At 47.7% G+C, this 24,264-nt stretch overlaps 1 protein-coding gene across 4 annotated transcripts in view; it reads left to right on the forward strand.

Annotated features, from left to right (window-relative positions):
* Positions 1–24,264, forward strand: part of TENT2 (terminal nucleotidyltransferase 2) — a 377,719-nt gene that overhangs the window by 299,947 nt on the left and 53,508 nt on the right. For all 4 annotated transcript variants that reach the window (XM_029575592.1, XM_029575578.1, XM_029575585.1 and 1 more), the window contains one exon: positions 8,802–8,938. In XM_029575592.1, the coding sequence (XP_029431452.1) occupies positions 8,802–8,938 (137 nt within the window). The remainder of the gene's footprint in view (positions 1–8,801; positions 8,939–24,264) is intronic.

A 24,264-nucleotide genomic window follows, 5' to 3' on the forward strand; every position in this document is an offset into this window, starting at 1 on the left:
CCACAGTGCGCCGAGATGATGGCCAAGAGCAGACGGGCCCATCTGGAGAAGATGGAACATCTCTTCGATTACTTATGTCGACATAGACTCAGTCGTCTCCGGCTGGAGCAAACATAAGGATATGCCATACTGGGTCAGACCAAGGGTCCATCAAGCCCAGCATCCTGTTTCCAACAGTGGCCAATCCAGGCCATAAGAACCTGGCAAGTACCCAAAAACTAAGTCTATTCCATGTTACCGTTGCTAGTAATAGCAGTGGCTATTTTCTAAGTCAACTTAATTAATAGCAGGTAATAGACTTCTCCTCCAAGAACTTATCCAATCCTTTTTTAAACACAGCTACACTAACTGCACTAACCACATCCTCTGGCATCAAATTCCAGAGTTTAATTGTGCGTTGAGTGAAAAAGAACTTTCTCAGATTAGTTTTAAATGTGCCACATGCTTAACTTCATGGAGTGCCCCCTAGTCTTTCTATTATCTGAAAGAGTAAAAAATCGATTCACATCTACCCGTTCTAGACCTCTCATGATTTTAAACATCTCTATCATATCGCCCCTCAGCTGTCTCTTCTTCAAGCTGAAAAGTCCTAACCTCTTTAGTCTTTCCTCGTAGGGGAGCTGTTCCATTCCCTTTATCATTTTGGTAGCCCTTCTCTGTACCTTCTCCATCGCAATTATATCTTTTTTGAGATGCTGCGACCAGAATTGTACACAATATTCAAGGTGCGATACTATGGAGCGATACAGAGGCATTATGACATTTTCCGTTTTATTCACCATTCCCTTTCTAATAATTCCCAACATTCTGTTTGCTTTTTTGACTGCCGCAGCACACTGAACTGACGATTTCAATGTGTTATCCACTATGATGCCTAGATCTCTTTCTTGGGTAGTAGCACCTAATATGGAACCTAACATTGTAAAACTATAGCATGGGTTATTTTTCCCTATATGCATCACCTTGCACTTGTCCACATTAAATTTCATCTGCCATTTAGATGCCCAGTTTTCCAGCCTCACAAGGTCTTCCTGCAATTTATCACAATCTGCTTGTGATTTAACTACTCTGAACAATTTTGTATCATCTGCAAATTTGATTACCTCACTTGTCGTATTTCTTTCCAGATCATTTATAAATATATTGAAAAGTAAGGGTCCCAGTACAGATCCCTGAGGCACTCCACTGCCCACTCCCTTCCACTGAGAAAATTGTCCATTTAATCCTACTCTGTGTTTCCTGTCTTTTAGCCAGTTTGTAATCCATGAAAGGACATCGCCACCTATCCCATGACTTTTTACTTTTCCTAGAAGCCTCTCATGAGGAACTTTGTCAAATGCCTTCTGAAAATCCAAGTACACTACATCTACAGGTTCACCTTTATCCACATGTTTATTAACTCCTTCAAAAAAGTGAAGCAGATTTGTGAGGCAAGACTTGCCTTGGGTAAATCCATGCTGACTTTGTTCCATTAAACCATGTCTTTCTATATGTTCTGTGATTTTGATGTTTAGAACTCTTTCCACTATTTTTCCTGGTAGTGAAGTCAGGCTAACCGGTCTGTAATTTCCAGGATCGCCCCTGAATCCCTTTTTAAATATGAGGGTTACATTAGCTATCCTCCAGTCTTCAGGTACAATGGATGATTTTAATGATAGTTTACAAATTTTTACTAATAGATCTGAAATTTCATTTTTTAGTTCCTTCAGAACTCTGGGGTGTATACCATCCGGTCCAGGTGATTTACTACTCTTCAGTTTATCAGTCAGGTCTACCACATCTTCTAGGTACACCATGAGTTGGTTCAGTCCATCTGAATCATTACCCATGAAAACCTTCTCTAGTACGGGTACCTCCCCAACATCCTCTTCAGTAAACACTGAAGAAAAGAAATCATTTAATCTTTCCATGATGGCCTTATCTTCTCTAAGTGCCCCCTTTAACCCCTCGATCATCTAACGGTCCAACTTACTCCCTCACAAGCTTTCTGCTTCGGATATATTTTTTAAAGTTTTTACTGTGAGTTTTTGCCTCTACGGCCAACTTCTTTTCAAATTCTCTCTTAGCCTGCTTTTTTCAATGTCTGACATTTAGCTTGCCAACGTTTATGCGTTATCCTATTTTCTTCTGTTGGATCCTTCTTCCAATTTTTAAATGAAGATCTTTTGGCTAAAATAGCTTCTTTCACCTCCCCTTTTAACCATGCCAGTAATCGTTTTGCCTGCTTTCCACCTTTCTTAATGTGTGGAATACATCTGGATTGTGCTATCATGGCTAATCTGGCCATAGAAGTGACATGAACTGTGGAAGCCATGTGGCCAAGCAGAGTGAGGAACTGATGGGCTGTCGCTGTTCGCCTTATGCGTAGAGAGTTCGCTAAAGTGGACAGAGTCTCTGCGCGATCCTTTGGAAGGAAGGCTTTGGATACAGTGGTGTTCAATTCTGCTCTGATGAATTGTAGAAGACAAGATGGTAGGAAGGGGGATTTTGGGTAGTTTATTAGAAATCCCAACGAGTGAAGCAGACTGATGGTTAGTTTGAGGGATTGAAATGCTGCCTGTCTTGAATGGCTTTTGATAAGCCAATCGTCTAGATACGGAAAGACATGCATTCCCACCTTGCGTAAGTAAATGGGCCGCTGCCACTGCTAGGCACTTTGTGAATACTCTGGGTGCCGAGGCTAGTCCAAATGGCAGAACCCGGTACTGAAAATGTTGATGACCCACCAGGAAATGCAGGTACTTGCGATGAGGGGGAAAAATTGGTATGTGAGTGTAAGTGTCTTGAAGGTCCAGAGAACGGAGCCAATCTCCTGCTTGAAGAATTGGAAACATTGTGCCTAAGGATACCATTCTGAACTCTTCCTTCCGTAGAAATTTGTTGAGATTTCAGAGGTCTAAGACAGGATGTAGGCCTCCTGTTTTCTTTGGAATGAGAAAATATCGGGAGTAGAATCCTCTGCCCTGCTGATGTCTGGGAACTGGTTCCACGGCCCTGGCTCTCAGGAGGGTGGATAATTCTGCTTGCAGAGTGTGGAGTGATCCTTGCGAACCCAAAGTGAGTTTGATGGACAATCTTTGGGCATTGTGAGAAAATCCAGATGGTAACCTGGATGTATAATGGAGAGTAGCCATTGATCTGTTGTGATGTTTGAGCAGGAAGAAATTAGTTCTTAAAACTAAACGTCCGAATGGCAGCAGTGATCGATCGTGTCTGACTCCGCTTCAGTCATCTACAAAATCTACATCAAGAAGCAGGCTTCCGATCGAGAAAAACATCGCCACCGTCATCGACGGACTTAAACGCCCAATGTCTGTTCAACTCCTAGAGCTCTCTCGATGCCCGTCAAACCATCACCAAAAAGGTCTCGAGTGGAAGAGCAATCGATACCCTCGATGCCTCTCACGTCAAGGCGATCCCCACCGATATCGGTGCCGGATACCGCATCACCACAGGGATCTGTGGAAGAGCCGGTTCCACCTTCTCTGCCACCCCCTATAGCTGCTCTGACCTCACCAGCTATACGGGAGGAACTGGACTGTTTCATCCGCCAGGCAGTAAAAGATGCTCTGTGAGACCTGGGACCATCGACACCGATGCTGACACTGGACCTTTCCCTTTTAGCACCGATACTCGATAGGCTCGACGCCCTTATAAATGCTTTTCCGAAGCAGCCATCACCATCAGGTACGAAAACTCCGGTTTCCAACCCCAGGGACGATGATGCCTCGAGGCCCAAACCAATCCTTGGGACACTCCGGTATTTCACAGCCGAGACTCCCGAGTTCTCCATCTGTTCCCTTCCTTCCGCCATCGATGCTGCCGATGAAACCATTGATGCCTTCGATGCCTCTTTTTATTCCTCACTCTACTCCTCCACGGCGACCTTTGTCAGACACCTGGGAGGAAGAAAACACCGATTCTTCATCGGAGGATATTTTTATCAGATCCATCCCACCAGAAGAGAGAAGGAAATCACCACCGGAGGACCTCTCTTTTTCAAACTTTGTGAAAGAAATGGCAGATACCATACCATTCCAGTTAGAAGCAGAAGAGGACACCAGACAAAAAACCCTCGAGGTTTTGCAATTTGTAGATCCTCCTAAAGAAGTTCTGACAATCCCTGTGCATGAAGTACTAGTGGATCTTCAGCATAGGTTGTGGAACACTCGTGTTATATATCACCAGTTAACAAGCAGACTGACAACACTTACCTGGTTCAGGCTTCCAGAAGCCTCCACTCCCGCACCAGTCTGTAGTGGTGGAATCTGCCCAAAAGAAATCAAAGAGAATTCGCCCTCACTCATCGACGCCTCCTGGGAAGGAACAAAAATTTCTAGATTCTCTTGACCGGAAATTGTTCCAAGGGTCAATGCTGGTCTCAAGAATTGCATCATATCAGTTGTATATGACTCGATATCAGCGCAATTTGTGGAAACAAATACAAGAATTGACTGAGTCACTCCCTCAGCAATATCAAGATTCCCTTACTAATATCATTCATAAGGGTCTAGAGGCAGGGAAGCACGAGGTCCATGCAGCCATCCTGGACGATGTTTCAAAACAGTCATAAGCTGCAACAGGAATTAGTGCCCATAGATGGGATTGGTTAAAGGCTTCTGACCTCAGGTCTGAAATTCAAGACAAATTGGCAGACCTGCCTTGTACAGGAGAGAACCTCTTTGGAGACAAAGTGCAAGCCATCGTGGCACAATTAAAAGAACATTCTGAGACCCTACGGCAACTCTCCGCTGTTCCAACTGACACACCATCTTCTGCAAGAAGAACAGAAAACATACTAGAAAAAACGTATTATAGACCACGAAGATACTATCCTCCATCACCTTGTGGTAGGGTATCAAGACCGTCCCAGAGAGGTCAATCTAGACAGCCGAGAGCACCTAGGCCACAACCTCCCCCTCAAACAGGCCCTGAAACAGGTTTTTGAAAAACCTGCCAGAGGTCAGCAACCACTCCACCAATCCGGCCCCAAATCTACCAGTAGGAGGTCAGATCTCCTTTTTCCTTCCCAATTGGTCAAACATCACAATAGATCAATGGGTACTCTCCATTATACATCCAGGTTACCATCTGGATTTTCTCACAATGCCCAAAGATTGTCCACCAAACTCACTTTGGGTTCACAAGGATCACTCCACACTCTGCAAGCAGAATTATCCACCTGAGAGCCAGGGCTGTGGAACCAGTTCCCAGACCCCAGCAGGGCAGAGGATTCTACTCCCGATATTTTCTCATTCCAAAGAAAACAGGAGGCCTACATCCTGTCTTAGACCTCCGAAATCTCAACAAATTTCTACGGAAGGAAAAGTTCAGAATGGTATCCTTAGGCACAATGTTTCCACTTCTTCAAGCAGGAGATTGGCTCTGTTCTCTGGACCTTCAAGACACTTACGCTCACATACCAATTTTTCCCCCTCATCGCAAGTACCTGCATTTCCTGGTGGGTCATCAACATTTTCAGTACCGGGTTCTGCCATTTGGACTAGCCTCGGCACCATCAGTCTGCTTCACTCGTTGGGATTTCTAATAAACTACCCAAAATCCCACTTCCTACCATCTTGTCTTCTACAATTCATCAGAGTAGAATTGAACACCGCCGTATCCAAAGCCTTCCTTCCAAAGGATTGCACAGAGACTCTGTCCACTTTAGCGAACTCTCTACGCATAAGGCAAACAGCGACAGCCTATCAGTTCCTCACTCTGCTCGGCCACATGGCTTCCACAGTTCATGTCACTCCTATGGCCAGATTAGCCATGATAACACAATTTTTATTTTATTTATTTTTAATTTTTATAGACCGAAGTTCTTGTAGGAACTACAAATCAATCCGGTTTACATACAACTTTTAAATGCCCAAAAAGAGTAGTGGGCTTTACATAGAACAGTTGAACAATAAAACAGGTAACAATAGAACAATAACAATAATGATGGAACAAATAGAGTAGATAACCAATTTCAATGAGATTTCAGTGGACATTGAAATCTCAATGGCTCCAAGCTATTCAACCACTGTCGTCTCCAATTCAAATATTCCACTAGTTACGTTCATCTCTCCTCTGGGTGAACACGAACAATTGCTCGAAGGCCTACCGTTCCCACAACCAGTTCCACAAGTAACCTTAACTACAGATGCATCCACCTTGGTTTGGGGAGCACATATAGGAGATCTTCAGACTCAAGGTACTTGGACAGCACTCAAAGCAACTTTCCAAATAAACTTCTTGGAACTTCAAGCTATACGTTATGTTCTCTTTGCGTTCAAGGATTGCCTTTCACACAAGACTGTGCTAATACAAACAGACAACACAGTTGCCATGTGGTACCTGAACAAACTAGGAGGCACGGGCTCTTATCTCCTTTGCCAAGAATCTGCACAAATTTGGGACTGAGCCCTAACACATTCCATGTTTCTCCGGGCCACTTATCTGGCGGGCATTCACAACGTACTTGTAGACTGCCTCAGTCGTCAGTTCCAACCCCACGAGTGGTCCCTGGATCCTTTAGTAGCAACCAAGATATTCCAACGTTAGGGTCAACCAACAATGGACCTCTTTGCATCCGAAAAGAATCACAAAGTGGACAGATTCTGCTCTCTACACAAACAGAGAAACCAGTTAGCCAAGGACGCTTTTGCTCGCCCCTGGAACTCAGGTCTTCTATATGCGTATCCCCCGAAAACCAAAATTCTAGTGAAGCAACAACAGGACAAAGGGTCAATGATACTCATAGCCCCGTATTGGCCTCGACAAGTATGGTTTCCCATACTTCTCGACCTCCTCGATCAGAGAACCAATTCGCCTGGGCGCACAGCATCCACTCTCATAACTCAGGATCAGGGCAGGTTGCGCCACCCCAACCTTCAGACCCTATCCCTCACAGCCTGGATGTTGAAAGCTTGATCTTACAACCACTCAATCTTTCAGCTAATGTCTCTCAAGTGCTTGTAGCTTCACGTAAATCTTCCACACGAAAATCTTATCGTTGTAAGTGGAAAAGATTCACCACATGGTGACGCAAAAATGTATTGATGCCTTTTCCTGCCCCACATCATCTTTATTAGACTATCTCTGGCATCTTTCAGATTCTGATCTACAGACTTCGTCGGTACGGGTATACCTGAGTGCTAACTCAGCTTACCACAAAGGAATAGGGGATGCCCCAATATCAGCGCAACCCCTAGTCAGATTTATGAGAGGTTTAATTCAGCTTAAAACCCCTTTGCAGCCACCAGTCACAGAATGGGACCTTTAATGTGGTACTAACACGGCTCATGCGTTCTCCTTCTGAGTCTATAGATTCATGCAACGTTAAATTTCTTACATGGAAGGTTCTCTTCCTAGTAGCTATTACATCTGCTAGAAGAGTTAGTGAGTTACAAGCACTTGTAACATACTCACCATATACCAGGTTCCTACATGACTGAATGGTACGCCGTACTCACCCTAAATTCCTTCCCAAGGTGGTTACTGACTTCCACTTGAATCAGTCTATAAATTTGCCCACATTCTTTCTCAGTCCTCACTCGCACCAAGGCGAAAGAGTTTTACACACCTTAGATTGCTATGCGCGCTAGCATATTATCTAGAACACACTAAAGTCTATAGGAACTCCACCCAGCTCTTTGTTTCTTTTGATTAAAAACAAACCAGGTAAAGCAGTGGGCAAACAAACGTTGTCTAATTGGCTAGCAGATTGTGTATAGACTTCTGCTATGAAAAAGCAGGCCTTTCTCTCGAGGGACAAGTAAAGGCACACTCAGAGCAATGGCAACCTCAGTAGCACACTTTCGTTCTGTACCGATTGCTGACATAGGCAAGGCTGCAATATGGAGCTCTCTTCACACATTTGCAGCCCATTACTGCTTGGACAAGGAAGGACAAGATTCAGCCTTTGGACAATCTGTCTTAAAAAAAAAAAAACTTATTTCCAGTATAACCCCAACTCCTTCCACATCCAACCTGCTGTGATTTCAGGCTGCCTCAATTTTTCTAACAGTACACCAGTTATTGTGCCCGTTGCACAAGTTGTACGCTGTTGGTCCAATACACATATGAGTGATTAGCAAGCTACAAGAGTGAATCATATGTGAGGACTATCATCCTGCTTGTCCTGGGATAAAGCAAAATTGCTTACCTGTAATAGGTGTTATCCCAGGACAGCGGATGTAGTCCTCACGAAACCCACCCGCCACCCCTCAGAGATTGGTCCAAAACTTTTTATTTTATTTTTTAGCTAAAGCATATTGCTACAAACAAGACTGAAGGGAGACCCCTGTGGCTTGAGGGATCAAAGTTTCTAGAAACTTTGACAGTTTTTCCGTAATAGGGCTCCGTCCAGTGACGTCACCCATATGTGAGGACTACATCCTGCTGTCCTGGGATAACACCTATTGCAGGTAAGCAATTTTGCTTTCTAGCTAGAACTTTTCATATTTTTTATTTTTTTTAATATTTTGTCCAACCCCAGCTTATTTCTCAATAGCATTTTACAGTTGTAATAATTCTAATCTTGTGTGATGCATCACTATGGGAAAGGAAGTCTTTAAAGTGTAAACCATTTATTATTTTGTTAGAGCTTGTAAAACAGAGACCTGGTTGAAATTCCTTTGCTGCCTCTATCATATTACCTTGTTTAATCCCATAATCTGGTTTTCAAACTGATTGTTATCAGTTGTGTTAGGTCTTCTAAAAATGCTTTTAGTTCTATACTATCCTAAAATTATTTTTACAGATAATGTAGTTCTGGCAATTGTTTTAGGAAATACTTTCTATTTTGACAGGAACATTTTAATCCTACTATGCAACTAGACCTTGTACATCAGGCTCCATGCACCATTCCTCCTTACCTCTCAAAAAATGGATCAACTCTTGGAGATCTTTTTGTGGGCTTCCTTAAATATTATGCCACAGAATTTGAGTAAGTGACATTATTTTGTCCATATTATGTTTCTAGTTACTTGTTTGCTCTTTGAGAGTATAGGCAGAGCCCCTGGTCTCTTATGATTTTGAGGTTGCAGTAATGGCTGTAAAATTCAGCCCTTGCCATGGATTTGGCCAATCCTGTCCAAACTGTCGCAGAAGACCGCAGACCCCTTCAGTAGAAAAACATTGGTGGTAATGGGATGACATGTTACCCCTCTCTCTCCTTCCCCAGAAGAGAGATATTGCCAGTGGTGGGACAGTGCTTTGCTGCTTTCCCTCCCTCAGAAAAGAAACATTGTTGACAGTGGACGGTGCAATTTCCCACCCCCTAGGACCTCCTCACTCACTTGTTCCTTTGACGAGGAGGGGGACTGCAGCATTGCAGTGAATCCGCCATATCCAAATCTTCCTTGCCGGACCCTAAATGGAAGACTTTGAACAATGTGATTCAAAGTATGTTGCTTGGGCTCCGGCGGGGAGGAAGATATGCTGGAAGCACTGTAAGGCTGCCATCCTCCTATTTAGCCAAAGGAGTGGGTAAGTCAGATCTGAAGGAGGGTAGAGAAGGAGTGAACTGGGGATCAATGCGATGGGGATGAGGGAGGGAACCATGGATTGGTTGGAGGAAGTGAATGAATTGAGGATTAGGGGGGAAGGATTGGGGAAACCAGAGTGAGTGAAGGGTGTTAGGGGGAAGGGAACTAGGGTACATGAGGGGATCAAAGGGGCTTTGGGACGGGATAAGGGGAGGTGGGAGAGTAATGGGGGTGAGGCTGTGGCTTCCATTCTTTCCCCATCCTTTATCCTCCCTCTTTCCTCCTCTTCTTTTCTTTCTTAATCTTTCCTCCTTCCACCCTCATCCCCAATATTCCTTCTTCCCACCTCCCCGTTCTTGATCCTTTCTGCTTCTCCCCGTTCCTGATCCCTCTTCCCTCCCCTCTCTCCTCATCCTCCCTGAATCACCCTGCCTCTCCTGCTGTCCTCCATCCCTTATCTCACTACCACCCTGCCTAAGATTCCTTCTTTGTTTGCCCCTTTCCATTCAGATTCTTTCCTCCCTATCCCCAAATACAAAGATTCCTTTTCCTTTAGTAAAGAACCAAATAAATTAATTGGATACAGAAATGTCATAAAATGACTATTTTTATAAAGCAAAAAATTAGTAAATATATGCAAAATTATGCAAATTTGACACAATTGTCACATAATTTGCCAACTCTTGTTGCAGAATCTTGAAAAGTCTGCCTCAGGAAACTAGAAGCTCTGAGAACAGATTTTTCATATTACAGTCTTACAAAAATACAGTTGTGAGCAAAAGTTAGGTACCCCTGGTCAAATTGTATGTTTCAGTGAATCTATAAGTGAGCAACAGCTGACAGTCTCTAATGGTATAAAGTTAAACACAACCTCTTTCTGCAGTTTTTTTTTTATATAAAATTACTGCTTATTTGCTGATTTTAACAGACTGAAAATATTAAAGTAAATTTGGCATGTGCAAAAGTTTGAATACCCTTTCAGTCAGTATTTTGTGACAGTTTTGGCAGAAATAACTTTCAAATGTTTCCTGTAACCAGCTAAGAATCTTTCTATTCTTTAGGAATTTTTTCCCACATACTTCCTTGCAGAAATTTTCTAGCTGTGAAATATTCTTACATCTCTTTGCACACTGCATGTTTGAGATCTCCCAAAAGATTTTCAATCAAGCCTGGTAATTGTAAAGGCCTTTCCAGAACTTTCATCTTTCTTCCCTATGGGTACTTCATGGTTGAGTAGTATTCATATCAGACCAAACAATCTTGTTATGCACACCAACCAGTACATGGAAACAGAACAGGCTTGCTGATGGTCATGTACCTTCGTGCTAACATCAGCCTGCTAGTATTCTTTGTCTCCAGCAGATTGTGAATGTACATCCCGTGGTGTTTACTGAAGACTGGAGAGAGGGAATGGAAGGCTGCTTGGGGGAATTCCTGAGATAATACCTAGCATTCCCTCCCTAGGTTGAGTAGGGTCCTGGATCTCTTTGGCTCAATTCAGGCAGCTCCTGCAGTGACAGACTCTGTCTCTCTTCTCCAGTTGAGCAGGACAAGGAGGTTTAGCATTGCTGATAGGATTTGAGGTTGATTTCTCTTATCCCTTTCTGTCCCCCTTCTCTGGCTAAGCTACTCCTTGCAGATTTGGGCTTTTTCTTTGGCTGCTCCTCTCTCCTTAAGCCAGGGGCAGAGTTGAGTGTTCTCCTAGGACAAGCAGGATGACCTCATGTGGGTGACATCATCCGAGGGAGGCTGGCACGGAAAACGTTTGTCAAAGTTTCTAGAAGCTTTGACCAGCACAATGAGCATGCCCAGCATGGCACTATCTGCCCATCCATGCGAGGTCCCCCTTCAGCCTCTCGTTTGTTTCATGGTGCAGTTGTCTCGCGGTTTGTGGTGCTTTTCTTCCTTTTTTTTGTGCCCTTTCTGGGATTTTTCCCCTGTTCCATTGATGGGGTCCCCCTTCGTGGTCGGTGCCTCTCCTTGGCGCAGTAGGTAAAATCATTTTTCTTCCTTTTTCACAGGCGATTCCCGGTGTTCCACTTCTTGGTGGCCTCCGATCAACGACTGTGCGCCAGTTGTTTTTTCATGGCGTCATCCAACTTTCTTTGGTGCCCACAGGACCATATCTATCACTGATCCTCATGAGGTTTGCATCTTCTGCCTGGGGGCTTCGCACAGCGTCAGAGGGTGTCAGCTGTGTGATCAGATGATTCCCAAAGGCCGTCGTGCGCACCTCGACAAGATGGAGAAACTTTTCGGTTCCAAAAAGTCTGCTACATCGACACCGAGGGGTCGCAGGGAGATCGCTTCCTCTTGCTATTCCCCCTCTTACATCTGCCAAGGATCGTGGGAACAGTGACTGGTCTCCTCTGGTCTCACCGGTTTCCAGGGCATTGGGATCCTCTGCTTGCTCGGTGCCAGGGAAAGACTGGGCCGAGCACCATGGGAGATGCTGCAAACACAGACACAGATCGCCATCCATGCACGGCTCCGGTTCTGGTGCTGTACCGGTGGCCATAACGCCACCAAAGTGACCCCATGCCTTGGAGGCCCCATCCTCCAATATACTCGGGAGTCCTAGGCATTCCCCACGAATATCTGTGCCGGGCACTGTGCCTCCCCAGAGAACTGAAGAAGAGCCAGTGACGCCTTGTGTCCTCCATCATTCCTCACCTCACTGGACTTCCAGGAGGAGTTGGACCGCAGGGTGCAGACTGCGATGCTCAGAGCTCTATGGAGCGACTAGCCGCTCGCACCACCAGCCCCCATACCGGTGCCGGTTCCTCCACCCACTATGCTGGCACCTCTGCTTGAGCATCTGGACATCCTGTTAGGTGCTCTGTCAATTCAACCGGTGCCAGAGGGAGTGATCCCTATCATCAGGTCCTCTGAGGAGGAAGAAGCGACCAGTGCTGACTTTTCCAATGCCAGGGGACCCACCAATTCCCGTGGTGCCTGGATCCACTGCGGGCCTCGCTCACGCCGCTATGGCCTTTAGCAAGGAGCAAGGCCCCTATGACCCATGGGGGGCAATTCCTCGGACTCTTCGTCCAAGTACTTGGACGACCTCCTCCCCAAGCCTTCCCCATCGAAGGAGAGACATAGATCTCCTCCAGATCTCTCTTTTGAGTGGTTCGTCAGGGCCATGGCCGAGGCTATCCCCTTCCAGTTGCTTACGGAGAAGGATGCGTGGCATAAGATGCTGGAGGTGCTCCAATTTGTCGACGCTCCCAAGGAGATCGTGGCGGTTCCCATCCACGACATCTTTAAGGATCTTCTCCTTTGGATGTGGGAGCACCTGATTTCCATCTCTCCCATAAATAGGAAGGGGGATGCCACCTATTTGGTCCAGCAGGTCGTGGGTTTAGAGGCAAAATCTTCCCCACAAATTTGGTGGTAGTGGAGTCCACCCTTGAAGCCAGGTGCTCCTGCATCCATGTCTCTGCCCCTCTAGGGCGAGAACATAGGGTGCTCGATGCTCTGGGCAGAAAGATTTTTCAGGGTGCTATGCTCATCGCCCATATTGCCACGTACTAGTTGTATATGACCCGATACAACCAGAATCTCTGGAAACAGGTGCAGGACCTCGCAGAGCGCTTGCCGCAGCAGCAACAGGAGGCACTCTCCACCATTGTTCTGAAGGGTCTAGAAGCCGGCAAACATGAGGTGAGATCCACCTTCGAAGTGTTTCAGATGGCGGCCCGAGGATCCACTGTGGATATCTGCGCCTGCAGAATGGCTTGGCTTCGGGCTTCTGACCTCCGCCCAGAGGTGCAAGAGTAGCTAGCAGACCTTCCCTGCACAGGTGACAACCTCTTTGGGGATAAGGTCCGGGACATGGTGGCTCAATTAAAGGACCACCACAAAACCCTTCAGCAGCTCTCTGCTAGCACTTCTGATGCCCCTTCTTCAGCCATGAAATCTTCCAGGCTGAGTTGGAAGAGGTCTTTTTATAAGTAGAGGAAATATTATCCTTCTGCCTCCTGAGCCTGCGCACTGGCTCTAGGGGATGCTCTCGTCAGCAGCGAGCACCCAGGCCTCAACCAGCCCCCCCAGCAGGCCCCAGCTACAGGATTTTGACTGGTTGCGAGGGAGCACGAGCCAATCAAGCATACCCCTGACACAGGATCCCCCAGTAGGTGGCAGGCTCTCAGGCTTCGCCCATAACTGGGGAGGACATCACTTCGGACCGATGGGTCCTTACCATAGTCCATCAGGGGTACTACCTCAATTTCAGATGGCTCCTGGAGACCTCTCCCCCATATCCATCATGGGGGTTTGTCCGCCCAGCAGGTGATATTTTGGACAGAGCTCTCCGCCCTTCTCAAAGTAGGCATGGTAGAGCCCGTTCTTCGCCCTCAGCAGGGCCGAGAGTTCTATTCAAGGTATTTCCTCATTCCAAAGAAGAATGGTGGCTTGTGCCCCATTCTTGACCTCAGGGAAATGGGTGCAAGTTCAAGATGGTCTCTCTAGGCACGCTGATACCTGCCTCCAAAGAGGAGACTGGCTCTGCTATCTCGTTCTCAAGGAGGCTTACATCCACAGAGCCATAGCAACAGTCTTGCCTCACATATCTGCTTCACTTTTTTGAAGGGGGTTAATAAACGTAGATAAAGGTGAACCGGTAGATATAGTGTACTTGGATTTTCAGAAGGCATTTGACAAAGTTCCTCATGAGAGGCTTCTAGAAAAAGTAAAAAGTCATGGGATAGATGGCGAATTCCTTTCGTGGATTATAAAATGGTTAAAAGCAGGAAACAGAGAGTAGATAGTGCAGACTCTACAATCCTTGGGGTTTGTTATCAACTACCCAAAGTCTCACCTCTGCCTGTCTCCTCAGCTGGACTTCATAGGAGCCAGGCTGGACACGGTGCAAGCAAAAGCATTTTTGCCTTGCGATCGGGGTCTTGCCCTCGCCTCATTCGCAATCTTCGTCCGCAACAGCCACCATGTGACTGCCCGCCTTCTGCTCAGTTTATTGGGCCACATGGTGGCTTCTGTCCATGTTACCCCTCTCGCCCACTTGTGCATGCAGAAGGCACAATGGACCTTGCAATCACAGTGGCAACAAGCCTCTCAAGACTTCGAGACTCGTCTCTGTCACAGAACCTCTGAGGACGTCTCTGTCCTAGTGGGAAAACCTTTCCAATTTGGAGCGGGAGATTCCCTTCCAGGCTGCCCCGCCTCATTTGGTCCTCACCACTGACACCTCTCCTCAGGGTTGGGGAACCCATATGGACGGCCTCCACATATAGGGTCTCTGGACCGCTCATGAAGCCCGTTGTCAAATAAACTTTCTATAGAGCTTTTTGCGATTCGTTACGCCCTCTGAGCGTTCAGGGACTGGTTGTCGCACAAGGACGTTCTGATCCAGATGGGCAACCATGTTGCAATGTGGTATATCAACAAACCGGGAAGCACAGGCTCATTCCTCCTCTGTCATGAAGCGGTGCAGGTGTGGTCCTGGGCCCTATCACAAGGGATGTCGCTGTAAGCGATGTACCTGCCTGGGGCTCCGATTGTACTAGTGGACCAGCTGAATCGCTCCTTCCAGCCGCACGAATGGTCCTTCGATCCAGGGCTATCCAGTGGCTATGCTGTTTCGTCAGTGGGGTACCCCAGATGTGGACCTCTTTGCCTCCCTGTGCAATAACAAGGTGAACAGCTTCTGCTCCCTGTTGCCAGGGGTCAAACATCTGGTCTGCGACACCTCCCTTCATTGGGGGGAGGGGTCTGCTGTACGCATTCCCTCCGCTTCCTCTTCTCTTGAAGACCCTACTGAAGCTTCAACAGGACAGAGGGCCATGATCCTCGTGGCACTTTGACACAGACAGGTTTGGTTCCCTCTCCTGCGAGATCTGTCAATCAGGGCCCCCGTCTGGCTGGGGACTGCGCCTAATCTGATAACCTAGAATTGGGATACTCTGTATCATATGAATCTCCAGGCGTTAGCCCTCATGGCATGGATGTTGAGCGCTTAGTTCTTCAGCCTCTGGCCTTCGGAAAGTGTTTTCCAGGTGCTGATGGCTTCTAGAAAGCCTTCCACCAGGAAGTCTTACAGTTTGAAATGGAGAAGGTTCTCCACCTAGTGTGCGGGGCATGACTTGGATCCCTTCACATGCCCCCTCCCCAAACTATTGGACTACTTGTGGCACCTTTCCGAGTCTGGGCTTCAAACCAGCTCAGTCAGGGTTCATCTTAGCGCTGTAAGTGCATACCATTGAAGTGTCGCTGGCACACCCATATCTGTGCAGCTTTTAGTAGGTCACTTTATGAAGGGGCTACTCCAGTTGAAGCCCCCCTCTTCGGTCTCTTGTGTCCTGGGACCTCAGCATTGTCCTGGTGCGGCTCATGCATCCTCCCTTTGAGCCATTGTGTTCCTGCAACCCGAAGTTCCTCACCTGGAAAGTTTTTTATATTCCTAGTGGCGATTACTTCGGCTCATAGGGTCAGTGAGCTTCAGGCTTTGGATACATACCTGCCAAATACGAGGTTCTTTCACGATTGTGTGGTCTTGCATTCCTCCCCTAAGGTAGTGACTGATTTTCACATTAGTTAGTCCATTGTTTTACCCATCTTCTTTCCCAGGCCTCATTCCCACCCAGAGGAATGGGCTCTTCATACTTTGGACTGCAAGAGGGCCTTGGCTTTCTATGTAGATTGCACAGCCAGTCACAGGCCAGTCCACTCAGCTCTTTGTATCCTTTGATACCAATAGGTTGGGGTTGGTGGTGGGTAAACAGACTTAATCCAACTGGCTGGCAGATTGCATCGTCTTCTGCTGTGGGCAGGCGGGCCTTCAGCTGACCTGTCAAATCAAAGCTCATTCTGTGCGGGCCATGGCGATGTCAATTGCTCATCTGCGAGCAGTCCCAGTTGTTGAAATTTGCTATGCCGCAAGATGGAGTTCTCTTCACACATTTGCAGTTCTCTACTGCTTGGATAAAAATGGGTGACAGGACAGTGTTTCTGGTCAGTCTGTCCTGCGCAGTCTTTTCCAGAACTGAACCCAGCTTTTCCTACCTAGTATCCCTGATTGGAGCCAGGCAATCCCCTGCCAACCAACAGAGCTGCAGTTATTGTTGTGCCCGCTGGCACCTGTTGGTCTCATCTGTTAACGGAGACAGCCTGGAACTGGGTATTCACCCAAATGTGAGAACTACCATCCTGCTTGTCCTAGGAGAAAGTACAATTGCTTACCTGTAATAGGTGTTCTCCTAGGACAGCAGGATGTTAGTCCTCAGGAATCTCACCCACCATCCAGCAGATTTGGGTTGTCCTTCCGGTTTGTTTTATTTTTTCACTCGTATTTTTCTCTGTTTTATGAGACTGAAGATGGACCTCGCGTGGATGCGTGGTTAGTGGCATGCTGGGCATGCTCAGTGTGCTGGTCAAAGCTTCTAGGAACTTTGACAAGAGTTTTCCGTGCCAGGCTCCATCAGATGATGTCATCCACACATGAGGACTAATATCTTGCTGTTCTAGGAGAACACCTGTTTACAGGTAAGTAACCGCGCTTTCTACACGTTAAAAAAGGTTGAAGGAAGACCAGACTACAGCTAGCATGGTTTCATGGTGTGATAAGTCAAAGCCAAAAATGCATCTTTCAAAAAATGGAAAGCAGACCTTAATGAGAAAAATAGGCAAGAGTATAAATACTAGAAAGTTGGATGTAATACATTAGTGGGTCAAGCCAAGAAAGAATTTAGGAAAAAGCTTGCCAGAGAGGCAAAAACTAATACAGACTGTTTCAAGTACTTACAAAGCAAAAAGCCTGTGAGGGAGTCAGTTGGGTTACTAGATAGCCAAGGGATAAAAGGGGGTATTCGAGGAGAACAAGGAAAAAAAATGGAACGAAATCTTTGCCTTGGTCTTCACTGAGGAGAATTTTGAGAACATACCCATACCAAGAAAAATCTTTATGATGATTCTGAGCAATCAAAGCATGTCTCTGTGATAACAGAAAATGTAATAAATCAAATTGACAAACTCAAGGGTAAGAAGTCACCAGGACCAGATGGCTTTCTCTATAGAATTCTGAAAAAATTCATACATGAAATTGCAGATAGGTTACTTGTCATCTGCAACCTATTTAAAATAGCCACAGTTCATGTAGACTGGACTATGGCCAATATAACATGAATTTTTAAAAGGGTTCTGGGGTGGTCTGGAAAACTGTAGGCAATTGAGCCTGACATTGGTGGTAGGCAAAATAATAGAAGCTATTAAACTAAATTGGTCATATAGATAGACATAGCTTAATGGGGAAGAATTGCATTGGCTTTAGCAAATGGAAATCTTGCCTTACAAATGAGAATTTTTTGAAGGTATAAATAAACATGTAGATAAAGGTGAGGTTGTTGCAATAAATTTGGATTTTCAGAAGGCATTTGATAAGTGTCTCGGGGACTCTTTATGAAATTGAAAAGTCATAGGATAGGAGGCAGTGAACTTTGAATAAGAAAAAGATAGTTAAGAAACCCATAGGGAAAATATCTCCTTTCTAGAAGTAAAGTTGATTTTACATGGCTGAGGAAGCTTGGCAGCTGTTCTGTAGAAATCGTTCCATGTTCTGGCCCTCTGTCTCTTGTTTGAGAGGGGTTTAAATAAGAGTGGTTGCATGACTCAGCAGCTGCCCTCCCTTGCTCTTTCTTTTGATTTTTTTTTTTTGCTTGAGGAAAGTAGTTTTTGGTTGAGTTGCTTGGAAGGGTCTAGATTCCTTACATATGAAGAGAAATTTGTTGACCATCTGGTATGTTCTCTGTTACATTATTTGTCTTCATCTGGTATTTGTTTTAATCAGATAGTTTGTTTTGAACATGAAATGCAGTGCTGTAGAAATACTTTAGTATTACTTGGAGAGCTTTTCAATGTGGAGGTATGTTGGAAGTTTAAAGATACAGACACTATACAAGTAAAATCTCAAGACAGTTTAGAATCTGCTTTAGACAGTCCTGCTTGTATTGTTGCTCATCTGTTTTTGCCTCCCCACTGTACTTTCCCTTTCTTTAGATTAGATCTTGACAAAATTGAGGTATTGATAGGCTGGCGGTTGGCTTAATGAATGAAACCAAACATAAACAGGGACCTAAGCTGGATTCTTGGGTCTGGTCATCTATTCCCCAGGTTGGCCAGGGATAAAGATGCTGCAAATGTAGCATTCACAGACCCTGGGGGGAGTCCCAGTCATAGGCCAACAGTGACACCCAGTGGCTGAATTTAAATCTCACAGTTGCAGGGTTTTGGAAGAAGCTCTGGTGTGTGTCTGCCAGCTAAAGATACTCAATGCAGTGACTGGGATAGGCAAGTTAGGGGAGAGATAAAATAATGGAGAAAGTTCCCAGGTATTTGGGAACAAAGGCTCCTGACGTTGGATCCCAACCCTGGTTGTGATTAGCTAGAAGCCCAAAGAAGCAGGAAGAAACTGCTGAGCTCCAAATAAAATTGTGATACTCATCACATAAACAAATTACTCTAAAATATATTTTGGCTGACAGCTCCTCCTCTAAAATATAGAGCATCAGCCTCCTATATTACTGATAAAAATCACAAAATGTGAGACTATATAAATAAATATGTATATCATGTTTTGCTACTTTTTTTTGGTGCTTTCTATCAGGCCGATTCAGTAAAGTCTGCGGGAGAGCGGACAAACGCCCGCTCTCCTGGTGCACGCAATTCAGTATTTAAATTAGGTGGTGCGGTAGAAACAGGCAAAAGGAGGCACTAGGGACACTAGCTCGTCCGTAGCGCCTCCTTTTAGCCCGGAGCGGTGGCTGTCAGCGGGTTTGACAGCCGACGCTCAATTTTGCCGGTGTCTGTTCTCGAGCCCATTGACAGCCACGGGCTCGGAAACCAGACGCCAGCAAAATTGAGCGTCCGGTTTTCGACCAGACAGCCACCGGCCCATTTTAAATTTTTTTTTCTTTTACTTTTTTTTACCCTTCGGGACCTCCGACTTAATATCGCCATGATATTAAGTTGGAGGGTGCACAGAAAAGCAGTTTTTACTAGGGATGTGAATCGTGTGCCCGATCGTTTTAACGATCGGGTTCGGCTGGGGGGGGAATCTGATCGTTAAAGATGTGAATAGGGATCAGTTCCGATTCCAATTCACATCACAAATTTTTTTTAGTGAGGCCCGCACCAATAAAAAAAAAAAAAAAAACCACCCCGACCCTTTAAAATTACCCCCTTAGCCTCCCCCACTCTCCCAACCCCCCCCCCAAACTTTTTACACATACCTGGTGGTCCAGGGGGGCCGCGGGGAGCGATCTCCCGTTCCCAGGCCATCGGCTGCGCTAAAATAAAAATGGCGCCGATGGCCCTTTGTCCTTACCATGTGACAGGGCAAAGGTAGCGCCGGCGCCATTTTGAATATTGGCAATACGGCCTGAGTGCAGGAGATCGCTCCCGGACCCCCGCTGGACCCCCAGGGACTTTTGGCCAGCTTGGGGGGGGGGGCCTCCTGACCCCCACAAGACTTGCCAAAAGTCCAGCGGGGGTCTGGGAGCGACCTCTTGCACTCGGGCCGTATTGCCAGTATTCAAAATGGCGCCGGCGCTACTTTTGCCCTCACTATGTCAAGTCAGGAGGCCCCCCCAAGCTGGCCAAAAGTCCCTGGGGGTCCAGCGGGGGTCCGGGAGCGATCTCCTGCACTCAGGCCGTATTGCCAATATTCAAAATGGTGCCGGCGCTACCTTTGCCCTGTCACATGGTAAGGGCAAAGGGCCATCGGCGCCATTTTTTTTTTTTAGCGCAGCCGATGGCCTAGGAACAGGAGATCGCTCCCCGCGGCCCCCCTGGACCACTAGGTATGTGTAAAAAGTTTGGGGGGGGTGGGAGAGTGGGGGAGGCTAAGGGGGTAATTTTAAAGGGTCGGGGTGGGTTTTTTTATCGGGCCATCGGCGCCATTTATATTAGTGGTAGCCAAAATGGCGCTGATGGCCCGAGAGCGGGAGATCGCACCGGGACCCCCCCACTGGAGAACCAGGTAATTTAAAACATTTTGGGGGGGTTCGGGAGGGTGGGGGATTTGTTTTAAAGGGTCGGGGTGGGTTTAGGGGTTGTTTTGGTGTGCCGGTTTTCCCGCCCTCCCCCGATTTACGATTTTTCACAATAAATCGGGGGAATTTCTATTGTATCGCGACTCTAACGATTTTTGACGATTTAAAAAATATCTGACGATTTTTTTAAATCGTCAAACGATTCACATCCCTAGTTTTTACTGCTTTTCTGTGCACTTTCCTGGTGCCTGCAGAAACTAGCGCCTACCTTTGGGTAGGCTCTAATTTCTTAAAGTAAAATGTGTGGCTTGGCTGCAGATTTTACTTTCTGTATCGCGCGGAAATACCTAATAGGGCCCTCAACATGCATTTGCATGTTGAGGGCCCTATTAGGTGCCACGGGTTGGACGCACGTTTTCCGCCCCTTACTGCATAAGGGGTAAGGGAAAACGCGCGTCCAAGAGCAGGTTAACAGTGCGCTCCATCGGCCTGTATGTTTGTGTGTAAAATCTTGAGGAGGGATTTTGTAACATCAAAATATCACCAGAGAATATACTGTTCTTTGCTCTTTGCCCTAACAATATGTAGTTGAACAGAGGGAGGGGGGTTAGGCTATGGTTTATTTTGGAGGCATGTCTGATACTAGTGCCATAATTTTATTTGGAAAATTAGTGTACTGCTGTTTTAGTAAGATTTCACAAGTGAACACTAATTTTACAAATATACCAGTTTGTATAGTCATCCATTGTCTGTGTTTGAGATAAATAAGAAGCAGGGGGTGGGAGCCCTGCTTGAGGAGAGGCGCGCTGTTTTTTGAAACAGCCGCGCTGGGAGCCGCACGGCCGAGGAGGACAGAGAGACGGAGGACAGCAACCCGATCCCGCCTACCTCTGACGTCATCGAGGCGCTGGCTGCACTTATTTAAATCTGAGTGCAGCGGCGCGCAGCCACCAGTGCGCTGCCGAAGCCGCGCGCCAAAGGGGCGCGCCCCTGGGAGAGAATTTGTTGGAAGCAAGCTCTCATTGTTGAAGAGTGGAATTAATGGGGAAAAAAGAGGAAGGCGAGGATGGTGGTTTCTACTAGGGATGTGAATCGTGTCCTCGATCGTCTTAACGATCGATTTCGGCTGGGAGGGGGAGGGAATCGTATTGTTGCCGTTTGGGTGGGTAAAATATCGTGAAAAATCGTTAAAAATCGAAAAACCGGCACATTAAAACCCCCTAAAACCCACCCCCGACCCTTTAAATTAAATCCCCCACCCTCCCGAACCCCCCCCCAAATAACTTAAATAACCTGCGGGTCCAGCGGCGGTCCGGAACGGCAGCGGTCCGGAACGGGCTCCTGCTCCTGAATCTTGTCGTCTTCAGCCGGCGCCATTTTCCAAAATGGCGCCGAAAAATGGCGGCGGCCATAGACGAAAAAGATTGGACGGCAGGAGGTCCTTCCGGACCCCCGCTGGACTTTTGGCAAGTCTCGTGGGGGTCAGGAGGCCCCCCACAAGCTGGCCAAAAGTTCCTGGAGGTCCAGCGGGGGTCAGGGAGCGATTTCCCGCCGCGAATCGTTTTCGTACGGAAAATGGCGCCGGCAGGAGATCGACTGCAGGAGGTCGTTCAGCGAGGGTTCCGGCGCCTCGCTGAACGACCTCCTGCAGTCGATCTCCTGCCGGCGCCATTTTCCGTACAAAAACGATTCGCGGCGGGAAATCGCTCCCTGACCCCCGCTGGACCTCCAGGAACTTTTGGCCAGCTTGTGGGGGGCCTCCTGACCCCCACGAGACTTGCCAAAAGTCCAGCGGGGGTCCGGAAGGACCTCCTGCCGTCCAATCTTTTTCGTCTATGGCCGCCGCCATTTTTCGGCGCCATTTTGGAAAATGGCGCCGGCTGAAGACGACAAGATTCAGGAGCAGGAGCCCGTTCCGGACCGCTGCCGTTCCGGACCGCCGCTGGACCCGCAGGTTATTTAAGTTATTGGGGGGGGGGGGGTTCGGGAGGGTGGGGGATTTAATTTAAAGGGTCGGGGGTGGGTTTTAGGGGGTTTTAGTGTGCCGGCTCACGATTCTAACGATTTATAACGATAAATCGTTAGAATCTGTATTGTATTGTGTTCCATAACGGTTTAAGACGATATTAAAATTATCGGACGATAATTTTAATCGTCCTAAAACGATTCACATCCCTAGTTTCTACATCAACTAGGAAAGAAGTAACCGGACCAATGGACCAACATCTCATCAGGAGGGTGAGTCAAACCTCAAGGGAGGTTATCCCGGATATTTCATTCTCGTCTGGAGCCTCAGTCCGTCCTGCCACATACCAGAATCCTAATATCTCCTCTGGGAGTAATGGGGCTAATAATATAAAAGCCCCTGAAGTAGAGTTTTTAACATCATCTGATCTCAGATAGCGCCGCCCTGCCGCCGCCCTGCCGCCCCGCCGCCGCCCCGATCAGACAAGGCCCGCCCTCCTACCTCCTACCTCAGCGGCTCAGCAGCCAATAGAGAAGGGAACAGAGGCCCTTTAAATTCTGCATCCAGCTCCGGTGAATCCTCTTCTCCACAAACGCGGTGTCTGGCTCCGGCGATCCTCCTCTTCAACACGGCAGTCGGCTCGTGGGAAGGCCTGCGCGATCGGCGCCTCAGACCCACCGGGGTAAGGCCTAGAAATCCCTCTTGCCCTCGCTGGGTCCGAGCCCGACCACGCTGCCGATAGCGCCGCCCTGCCGCCGCCCCGATCAGACAAGGCCCGCCCTCCTACCTCCTACCTCAGCGGCTCAGCAGCCAATAGAGAAGGGATCAGAGGCCCTTTAAATTCTGCATCCAGCTCCGGTGAATCCTCTTCTCCACAAACGCGGTGTCTGGCTCCGGCGATCCTCCTCTTCAACGCGGCAGTCGGCTCGTGGGAAGGCCTGCGCGATCGGCGCCTCAGACCCACCGGGGTAAGGCCTAGAAATCCCTCTTGCCCTCGCTGGGTCCGAGCCCGACCACGCTGCCGATAGCACCGCCCTGCCGCCGCCCCGATCAGACAAGGCCCGCCCTCCTACCTCCTACCTCAGCGGCTCAGCAGCCAATAGAGAAGGGAACAGAGGCCCTTTAAATTCTGCATCCAGCTCCGGTGAATCCTCTTCTCCACAAACGCGGTGTCTGGCTCCGGCGATCCTCCTCTTCAACGCGGCAGTCGGCTCGTGGGAAGGCCTGCGCGATCGGCGCCTCAGACCCACCGGGGTAAGGCCTAGAAATCCCTCTTGCCCTCGCTGGGTCCGAGCCCGACCACGCTGCCGATAGCGCCGCCCTGCCGCCGCCCCGATCAGACAAGGCCCGCCCTCCTACCTCAGCGGCTCAGCAGCCAATAGAGAAGGGAACAGAGGCCCTTTAAATTCTGCATCCAGCTCCGGTGAATCCTCTTCTCCACAAACGCGGTGTCTGGCTCCGGCGATCCTCCTCTTCAACGCGGCAGTCGGCTCGTGGGAAGGCCTGCGCGATCGGCGCCTCAGACCCACCGGGGTAAGGCCTAGAAATCCCTCTTGCCCTCGCTGGGTCCGAGCCCGACCACGCTGCCGATAGCGCCGCCCTGCCGCCGCCCCGATCAGACAAGGCCCGCCCTCCTACCTCCTACCTCAGCGGCTCAGCAGCCAATAGAGAAGGGATCAGAGGCCCTTTAAATTCTGCATCCAGCTCCGGTGAATCCTCTTCTCCACAAACGTGGTGTCTGGCTCCGGCGATCCTCCTCTTCAACGCGGCAGTCGGCTCGTGGGAAGGCCTGCGCGATCGGCGCCTCAGACCC

The sequence above is a fragment of the Rhinatrema bivittatum genome, chromosome 1 (assembly GCF_901001135.1).
Source record: "Rhinatrema bivittatum chromosome 1, aRhiBiv1.1, whole genome shotgun sequence".
NCBI classification, from domain to species: Eukaryota; Metazoa; Chordata; class Amphibia; order Gymnophiona; family Rhinatrematidae; genus Rhinatrema; species Rhinatrema bivittatum.